This window comes from Arachis ipaensis, chromosome B1 (genome assembly GCF_059453495.1).
Source record: "Arachis ipaensis isolate K30076 ecotype BB chromosome B1, ASM5945349v1, whole genome shotgun sequence".
Classification (NCBI taxonomy): domain Eukaryota; kingdom Viridiplantae; phylum Streptophyta; class Magnoliopsida; order Fabales; family Fabaceae; genus Arachis; species Arachis ipaensis.
In genome coordinates this window covers 147,063,137-147,073,643 of record NC_142436.1, presented here as the reverse complement: position 1 = coordinate 147,073,643, position 10,507 = coordinate 147,063,137, and the positions used below count along the sequence as shown (strand labels likewise).

At 27.3% G+C, this 10,507-nt stretch overlaps 1 protein-coding gene across 1 annotated transcript; it reads left to right on the top strand.

The window, feature by feature from the left end:
• Positions 1–1,609: 1,609 nt before the first annotated feature.
• Positions 1,610–3,880, top strand: LOC107620197 (transcription factor MYB108-like). Its single transcript, XM_016322398.3, has 3 exons — positions 1,610–1,961; positions 2,573–2,702; positions 2,849–3,880. Exons 1-3 carry the CDS (start codon positions 1,784–1,786, stop codon positions 3,522–3,524), a joined length of 984 nt encoding a protein of 327 aa, XP_016177884.1. The 5' UTR covers positions 1,610–1,783; the 3' UTR covers positions 3,525–3,880.
• Positions 3,881–10,507: the final 6,627 nt, after the last annotated feature.

Genomic DNA, 10,507 nt, shown 5'->3' with positions numbered 1-10,507 from the left:
TTAAGTTGTTTAATTTTTTTTTTCAATATATATATTATATATATGATATGAGTTCACTCTTAGCTAATTATATATCAAGAGATAACATTAATATTTTTCATAGTTAATGTTATGTGTATATATACTAAATATTAGCTACTAAATTTACTCTATCAGCATAGAAATACATAAATTTTTATTGAATATATAATATTTTAAAATTTTTTATAACTACACTCATCATGTTACTATTCTTATAATTTCCTCATTTGTGTTTCCTATTTTTCTTAGATTCTATGTATAAACTCCACATTTTTGGGTATGAATATCACAATCATAATTCATATATATGATTAATCGTCTAAGACAAACATGCATAAGGTAGCGTTTGTTTTGAGGTACTGAGACAGAGACTGAGAGACTGAGACTCAATATCATATTTGTTGATTCAGAGATTGATACTAAAATTTCTGTTTCTGTCTCCAAAATTTTAGTATTTCAGTACCTCCAAAATGTGGGGACATAGAGAACTAAAATTTTTAGAGATAGAGACTGAAATTTAATAACATTTTATACCTAAAATACCTTCATTTCAATTAATTAATTCTAATTATATTTTTTTGTACAAATTAAATTAGAATTTCATTCTTGTTTCAATTTCTGTCTTCCACTTTGTACTAGAATACTGAATTTTATTTCAATCTCTATCTCTTAGTCTCTGTCTCTCAGTCTCAATTTTTCTTTCTCTGTCTCTCCACCAAATACTATCTAAGAATATTAAATTAGAATTATTGATAAATTATTCTAATAAAACATTATATTATTATTCTACCAAAATGGGAACTAAATTTTAAAATTGTATGTGTTGGACTACTGCAAACTAACAGCCGAATTTTCATAATGAAACCCTTATTTTATATTAAAAGAATGGTTAGAAGTTTGAATAAATGGAAAAGGAGAGAGTTAAGGGTGCATTATGCATTTAATTAGTAGTATTGGGGATGAAGTTGTGTATATTATGGGGACTTGTGAGGAGAAAATGAAACTAAGAGTCAGCAACTTCAACTCAACCAAAGAACTTACTTAGAACGCACGCGCACACAATCTCCATTCTCCAAGTGGCCAACAAAGTCAAACTAACAAACCATCTTAGTTCCTCCTTGTACATATACATACATGTGTACAAATTATATATTTTAAATTATTTTATTACGATAAAAACTCGTGTGCAGTCAATTTTATGAGTTAATAATCAATTTGAATGATTTGATTAAATTTAACTAAAGTTAACTGCATTTGAATTTTTATCTTTTATTATTTATTATATGTTTATTAATTATTCATGATTAATTTATATAAAATATAAATACATGTAAATATATGTGTGATGGACTTAATTTGATTATTAATTCTTTATGTATACTGAATATTTTTATGAAAAAAAATTAAATTTTTGGTTTTTTATTAATAAAAACAAAAAAAATTAACGAAATACAAATAAAAAGTAGCTAGCAAAATTCAAGTTTAAATAAGGCCAAATTTACGTGGTATCAACATTCAAGTGGTTAATTAATACTACTAATTAATTAATTAATCTTATATTACTAGTAGTAGTTGTTAATCGCTAGTTGTGTTTCTCTCTCTTTCTTTCTTTCACTATTTATATATAAAGAGCCCCCAGCACTCTATCTGCTATCCGATCCTCCCACATAACACTAATTCATTTTCCAACATAAGAATCTCTCTCTCTCTTTCTATTTCTATTTGAATCTCTTCTGGAATTGAATAAGAATCGATCATCAAAATGGAAGTAAAAGGAAGCAGCAACAGCAACAACAGCGCCGTGTTAATAAGCCACAGCGAGGAGGAAGAGATGATGGATCTCCGAAGAGGGCCATGGACGGTGGATGAAGACCTCACACTCATCAATTACATTGCCACTCATGGCGAAGGTCGCTGGAATTCCCTTGCTCGTTCTGCCGGTACTTCTACTTTCTTTTTACTTTCATTTTTTTTTAATTTAATTAACTTTATGCGAAGTTGATAGCTGAGAGTCGTTGAATGATTTCACAAATTTAACTAAATCATCATCTAACAGCTCTTAACTATCAACTTCTTCGCTACACCTGAGTTTTGGTTTCTAATTTATCTATATCATCTTCTTTCTTTGCCCGTTATTTAAAATGAATCAAAATATAGATATAAACTCTATAGAAAGCCAAAGTTTTCGGATTATTCATGATCACTTGGTATAATAATAATGACATGTACTATTTCTTATTGCGTGTGGCTTGAAATTAATATTAGCCTTTGGATGGTGCATATAATTGGTTATTACTTATTAGCTTGGTTGGAAGCACGCACTTGCAACTTGCAACTTGTTTGTTGTGTGCCAAATGGGAAAAAAAAGAGAAAGACAAGAATAGATTGATACCTCCACTCATAACTTTAAATTTGTTATTGTCATATAATAACAAATTAAAGGACCATATACATAAACGGAAAAATCAAAATGCTCTTTATCTTCTTTAATTTTCTCCTTCTTATTATTACACTCTTTGTGTTTTCTCAATCAATTTAATTTTTTGTATAGGACTCAAACGAACTGGGAAGAGTTGTAGGTTGAGGTGGCTCAACTATCTTCGTCCTGATGTTCGTCGTGGTAACATCACACTTGAGGAACAACTTCTCATCCTTGAACTCCACACTCGTTGGGGAAACAGGTAATAATAATTCATTACTATTTATTAATAATTATACAATTGAAGATTTTTTTTTAATAATTATAAAAATATAAGTTACATAAAACATATAGTAATTATTAAAAATTATATTTGATCAAATTAATAATGTTGTTTGGTTTGATCAGGTGGTCTAAAATTGCACAATATTTGCCTGGAAGAACTGACAACGAGATCAAGAATTATTGGAGAACTCGTGTTCAAAAACATGCCAAACAACTCAAATGTGACGTGAATAGCAAGCAATTTAAGGACGCCATGCGCTACCTTTGGATGCCACGGCTGGTTGAACGCATTCAAGCAGCCGCGGCCGCCTCCACCACCACAACTACAGTCGTAGCGCCAACCAACACCAGTATTAATAATAATAATAATAATGCATACACTTACAACAACAACAACCTCAATAACAATTTTGAGGTTCACAATGGGAAAATGATGCTAACTACTACTCCTCCTCCTTCGGTTATGGCCAATAATGATTTTGTGGGTTCACAAATTACCACACAAAGTTACAACACTCCGGAGAATAGTAGCACAGCAGCATCATCAGACTCGTTTGGGACTCCAATCTCGGATTTTAATGATTATTATAATAGTAACAACATTAATAATCTAGGAGATAATAATTTCTACCAAGCTTCTCAAACATTGTTCTCTCATGAACAAGGAATGGATCTTCAAAGCATGATGATGGTGGAGTCAAACACACCCTGGATGCAAAGTGGGGATACATCGGACAATTTTTGGAATGTTGAGAACATGTTGTTTTTGGAGCAACAACTCATGAATGACAACATGTGAAAAACATCATAGGAATTGAACAAGATTATTATGGGCCTGGGGAAATTTTATTTTATTTTATTTATTTCAAGAAAAAGACAAGAAAACAAGGGCTGCTAGCTGTTGTGGAATATAGAGTCGGAGAGATGAAAAGTTTAGAAGTTAGAAATAAAATAAATTCATCATATACACATAGAATCTATGATAGACAGTAGAGATTTTATTTAAATTGTGGATTATTATAAGGATTATGGAACTGTGAATTACTTTTCTTTTTTGGGTTTCTTTATTTTAGTGGGGGTGGAATTAAATACTTGTAATTTAATTTAATTTGAACTTATTTTATAATGAATATGATTTCATTCTTTGAAATATTATTATCAGCTTGTTTGTTCTGTTTAATTATTTCATCCTAATTCCCTAGCTAGGTTGATTTATTAGTGACTAGTATATATAGTATAATAAAAAATAAATAAATAATTTAGAGATGGGTATAATTGGTTCTACACGGGACGCCTTTTCTTTTTTCTACTTTAGTTTAATTACTAATAATTTATTTATGGAAGTAGTCCCTATTATAACTCTTATTATATAATTAATCCTACTTTTGCAACCTTGTCCACGGGACCTGAACGAAGCCTCTCTCTTCCAAAGTTGTTTCTAGATTGTTAAAGAAAAAAGTGACAAAACGATGCTAATATTTTAGACGTGCTTCTCTATTATTGGTGCCTTTGCTCCAATCTTCAACTTGGCCACTCCGTTAGGGACAAAACTTTCAAAAGTTAAAAACACACATATTCTCTAGTAAATTTTTTTTATTTATTTATACAAAAATATATTTAAATGTATGAATTTTTTTATTTTTTTAAAATTGAAAAAAATATTTTAACGAGATAAAGAATTAATTTATTATGATAAAAAAAAGATTAATTTGCGACCTAAGTAGGATTCGAAAGAACTCAAAATTCCTCTCATGCTTTGATGGATTTGGTACGGAAAACTTTTTTAAGCTTAGTATAGGAGGGGTCCAAAATTACTTACTTGCTGTCCAATCCATAATCACTAATGAGGAACGATGATGCTTGGGTAACTTTATGAATGTACTTCATCAATTCAATGGCGGTGAATTTGATTTTATGAATTAGGATAATTGGAGACCTAGAATATTACATGTGCCATATCTCTGAATCGCATAAGATAAGAATTATTTCATCGTAAATCAACACTCTATCTAAAATTTTTTAAATAAACACTTTTATTTAATCTTTAAACTTTTAAATAAACAATTTTATAATATAGTATCAAAATTTATAATAAAAATTAAATTTTAATTTTTGTAATTCTAAAAAAAAAAATCTAATGCAAGACAAAAAATGGCTATATAAAATTTAGAAAAAGTTTAGGAGCCAGTAATTTTATTAAATTCTGGCCAGTATATAATCAGCAAAGAAAAGTAGTAAATCATTAGATAAAATTTTACACCAATTTTATACCATTAAAATTATTATTAATAATTATTTGATGGTTACAAATTATAAAAGTTGCTAGTCCCTAGCATTCCTCTAAAATTTATACTATAATTTTAAATGTAAATAATAACTTAATGACGAGATCAAAAATCCATTTTTTGTTAAATTAAATGATTATTATTTCACATAACAAAGACCAAAATTGACATATATATTTTACCAAAATTAAAAAACTTATTTACTTAAAAATCTAACTATATATCATAAAAAAATATTAATAATATGTAAATGAAATATAAATTTTGTCAGAATCAAATTAGATACTTAGTAATTTTAAAATGAAGATTTATTTAAAAATTGTTCAATAATTTAATAAATTTGATCAAATAATTATCTAATAATTTTTAAATATTAACTTTATATAGAGAGAACCGCAAGAGAGTCTTCATTTTTATTTAAGTGTTTTATTTTGCAAAAGAATGTGATAGATGGAATATAATGGGGTGAGATAGTGAGGGTTAGTTTAGGAAATAGAAAAAAGAAATATGATGGCGGCGGGGAATCTTTGTAGGCCGCGTGCAAATAAGGGAAGCCATTGAAGTGGTCCTCCCAAGTCTAAATGTGAGGTGCTTCATTGCCACTTCCCACGTGTTCTTCTTTTTCAGATCAAATCTATCATATAACTTAAAACAATCAAAGAAAGAAAGAAAGAACAAGAAATTAAACTGATGAAAAAAACAATAAAACATTTCCTGGATTGAAGCACTATCAGCCGCAACCCTTGAAAAGTCTTCTCTCTCCATCTACTTATAAACATTTCTCCTTTCATACACAACATTATTGGTCCATTAAAAAACAGATATATACTTTATTTTTTTTCTCTCTAAAAAAAAAAATTTAACCAACATAATTATAAAGTATTATATTATTAAGCTAAGTATCATTTTTTTAAGCCAAAGGTATAGCTCAAATGGCATAGTTTCTCCATACTTAATTAAGAGGTCGCGGATTCGAGTCTCTTATCTTTGGTAAAAAAAAATTATCATTTTTTAATATTTAAATTAAATTTTAATTTTGTCTCTTTAAAACATTCTATTTTTATTTAATGTTGTCTAATTTTAAAATTTGTAAACAATATTTAATATTCTTAATTATTATATATTTATGTATATATATATATATAATTTAATTTATTATAAAAATAATAATGATATATATAAAATATAGTATAGGTACGTATTGAACATATAATTAATTATAAAATATTATTTATATATTAAAATTAATTATTATATATTTATATATAATATATATAATTTAATTTATTTTTAATATATATTTTATATTTAATGTATATTTTATATTAATAACTAATTTTAACGAATGATTTTAATATATAGTTTGAATTGTTAATTAATCACACAAAAAACTTGGATTTGCCTTTAGAGCAATTGGTTTTCATCAGCAACCTTAAATATAGCATGTGACAAGTAAGCCAAGTTTTATTATCCACGAGCAATAATTCAAAATTTCAAACTCAAGGGCAAAGAAAATCAAAATATGAAAAGTAGAAGAGAACAAATAATGGGGGTGTGTGGCTATGCCATGTGATCACATTACGTATTTACATTTGAATTAAGAAGCGACTTCCGAGTCAAGAAGAGTACAAGACCCATCACAAACTTCTTAACCCACTTGGTCATTATAAATTTGTGATTAAACTTTATTAGCTTATATCAATTTCATGAGACAAAATTAAACTTTAAAATTTTGATTTGGATACATTTTTTGAAGGAAATATATATTTTTTGAATAATTACGTAATAGTTAGTAGCTAATTCTTTTTATACACATTGTATTTTTGTTTTTTATATGATTGTTAAAATTTAATATTGTAATTATGATATAAACATATAGTTTAAATAAAAAATTTAAAAAAATGATAAATCATATATATAACAATTTGTTTGTTAGATATATCTGTTCTTATCGACTTAAATAACTCTGATAATATTGTGTTATGAAATCACTTATTCTAAAAATTTTAAACTATATATGAATAGTTGTATTTTTAATATGTTCTCTCACACGAATTTTATTTTAAATTTGTGTGAATTTTTGAATTTCTTTTTTGTTCTTTTATTGGCCATATGATAAAAAAAATTATCCCAAAAAATTAAACTCTAGACATTTAAATTATTACACAAATTTTAAGATCATTTTATATTATCACTTCGACTAAAAGTTTAACCTAATATAAATAAATAAATAATAAATATATCTAGATGAATACTTATTATTTCCGTTCTTTTTCAATTTGACTGGATCCGTCCACATGTATATTATGCGAGTCAGTCTAGTTAGAAGACCAATTAAGAAAATAATATGGAACCATATATGATGGTAGACTGGTAGTCACAGTCAACTAGACTTCGTGGAAAATATAGATATTTATTTTAGAAATGAAGTTTCAAATTAAACAAATGCATCGATCATCATCATGTGATTGATGAACTATAATAGATTTCGTTACAGGACCAATAATATTCATAGAAAACATACATCATGAGGTCAAATAAAAATGGAAAAAATAAAATGTTTTCACATGATATTGTTTCATTTCTATTATTTTTCTATTTTGTACTACTACCATATTGTTGGACCACTATCGAGAGTTAAGGAAGCAGGTAAAAAAATATAAAATAAAAAAATACTACGTCTAATTCAAAATTTTAAAATATTAAATTAATGAGTCTCTCATCTTATATATTGTTCACTTCTTTATATATTTTTCGATATGAGACTAATTTCTTATACTATTTACACTTGCAACGTCAAGTCCTCAACACATGTTTGATAGAATCCTTTTATTTAACGTTACATGATTTTCATATGAATCATTATTCTTGCATTACATGAAGTTTCATACGCACACAGCATGAAAGCTATGGTTGCAAGTTAAGGGATCATAGCCACAAGTTAAATTTTGTAATGAACCCCCAAAAAAGAATAATGTCAATGGTGTTCAATTCTTTTCGATTTCCATGCAATAGGTCATTGCCTCGAAATGTAGAGAGGATCTTTCCAACCCGTAACTCAAAAAATTGCATGCTTCACTTGCCCTTCTACTATTAGTAATATCATGTTTTCATTGCATTTATATTGTTTAGTTAACACAAACTTAATTAAATCAACATAATGACATAATTAAGGATTTGAGGTCAGGATTAATACCATTAGGTCTAGGGTTAGCATTTGTTGCAAAGATGGAAGTTTTAAATTATGATCATGCTCTACTAATTAATTGACATGGAACGACTCATTTGACTACGTAAGAAGGTCGTGTTCAACGTTAACTTCATAGTGTAAAAGAAAAAAAAATGTGTGGTTTGAATTATATATGTATTGGTAGCTAGGAGAATACTATTGTCTGATTATTGAAAATAAAATACAAATACAAATACAAATTATTATATCGTGTCAAGTATTATTAGTTTGTTTGGTTACTCGTTTACTCACAATGTATATATATATATATATACTTGCAGTGTATTACATTTATCTTCTTCTAACATAGTTTACAAAATAAGGTCTTTGCTATGACGTCTAATCGTTAAAAAAAATGTTAAATAATTAATATTTAATTTTAAAAATAAAACTTAAAAAATTTTAAATTTTTAAAATTTATTACAAAAAATAAATTAAATAAAAATTAGATACCAAATAATAAATACTATAAAATTGACTTTAAAATAACTAAATTTGAAACACTTTTTTTAATTTAAAATTTATGGTTCAATATGTAATTTTTTATATAGTTTATACATTTATTTATGACCAATAAATTAGAATTTTTTTTTTTTGTGTTATCTAGGCTCTAGGGTATCTATTGTCGACAATAAAAACTAATATATTCACATTAAAGAATAAACACTAAAGAGTGAATTTAAAATTCAATGTAATTTAATTTACTCTGATTATCTATATATAACCAATGCCAGTTTATGTCTGGTAAAAATAAACTACATTTAATTTTTTTTTTAGTCTAAAAATTTTTATATGCTACCATATATGTACATCCATGTTATTAATTGTGGGGATATAGGTATTCCCACTAGAATTTAGAATTTTGTTTAGTGTTATATGATAATAATATTTATTATTTTATTTACTACTCCATTGTGTTATTAAATTTGGTTCTACTATTATATATACTTTGTCCACTGTAAAAAATGTTTAGGTCTATCATTGGATGAGCTAAAGAACAAATTGAAAAGAAACAAACATACAAAGATAAACTCTAAAAACCTAAACTAGCAAGTTTTTGGGATAATGGTCGAGTTGAACTTCAAAAGATTAGTTGATAATCATTTTTGTTTTTGAATAATTTTTTTAATTAAATTAATTTTTTAAAGATTTAATATTGATCTCGTTTATTCTTTCATTTTTAGGCTAAAAAATTCTGTTAATGATTGTCCACGTGAAACATTAAGTTACATATGTGTTAATTATCTAAAATTAAACTAGTCTCTAACTCCATTTGTATAAACTCTAATATCCAAAATCCACAGAAACATTTATTCATCTTGTTGAGTGTTATTATAGTGATGTAATGACATTACCGAGATTTAGTAGCCATAATGTGAGCACTAGTAGAGGTCGAAGTGGTGGGTTGTCACTGTAATTACTAGATAGTTTCGGTTCTAGCTTTTTCATACGAAAAAAAAAGATGAATATGTGCAGAACTTATTTTTGTGGGTTGAAAACTATAATTAAAAAATTTGGGACACCAGAAAAATTAAGTAAATTGTTTTATATTTATACAAAATATCGAGTGAGTTTAAATTGAAATTATTTTCATTTTTGCTAGAATAATAGTGCTAATGTTAGTGATAAGGTACTTTGTATATCATTTATGAAAAAATAGAAAATTTATAATTTATAATGTGTTGATAGAGGTGGCTTGTATGGTTTAAGAGTTGTGAGGTTGTTATTTTGTTGGATCCTATTTAAAGTATGGTTGAAATTTAGTAAATGTGTTTGAAAATTTTCTATTGTCTATTATCAATCATGGCAACCTGCATTTTGACATTCCTATAACCAATTTTTGCACAACATGTAGATATTGAAATGGTAAATACCTACAAATAAGTAAATGAAAGCTGACACCTAATTAGGCTAATTTTTTCGGATATGATGCACGGTTTGGTGTAACGCCCGTTTATGGAGGTTAGTGGTGTTTAACAAGTGTGTGACGGCGGTTATCTGAAGGAGGGAAATCGGACGGTCCGATTTCATGCAGGGGGTGAGGGTCACAAATCGGACCGTCCGATTTGTGCGCAGTGATGGTGCTTGCTTTGAAGTCGGACCGTACGATTTGTAGCATGCGGAAGAGTGTTGGTTTTTTTTGCCCAAGGAAATCGGACCAACCGATTTGAGGGTCTATTTCAAAAAATGTTGCTCACCAAAATCGGACCCAGCGATTTTGGGTAAAGGAAATTTTTTGGGCGGGCTTTCTCGTAATCGGACCGTCCG

Excerpts from the sequence above, each read along its gene's own strand:
- LOC107620197 (XM_016322398.3), top strand. The coding sequence starts at position 1,784 with ATGGAAGTAAAAGGAAGCAGCAACAGCAACAACAGCGCCGTGTTAATA. Across the intron at positions 1,962-2,572 it reads TTCCCTTGCTCGTTCTGCCG|GACTCAAACGAACTGGGAAG; the intron begins GTACTTCTACTT and ends TTTTTTGTATAG. Across the intron at positions 2,703-2,848 it reads CACACTCGTTGGGGAAACAG|GTGGTCTAAAATTGCACAAT; the intron begins GTAATAATAATT and ends TGGTTTGATCAG.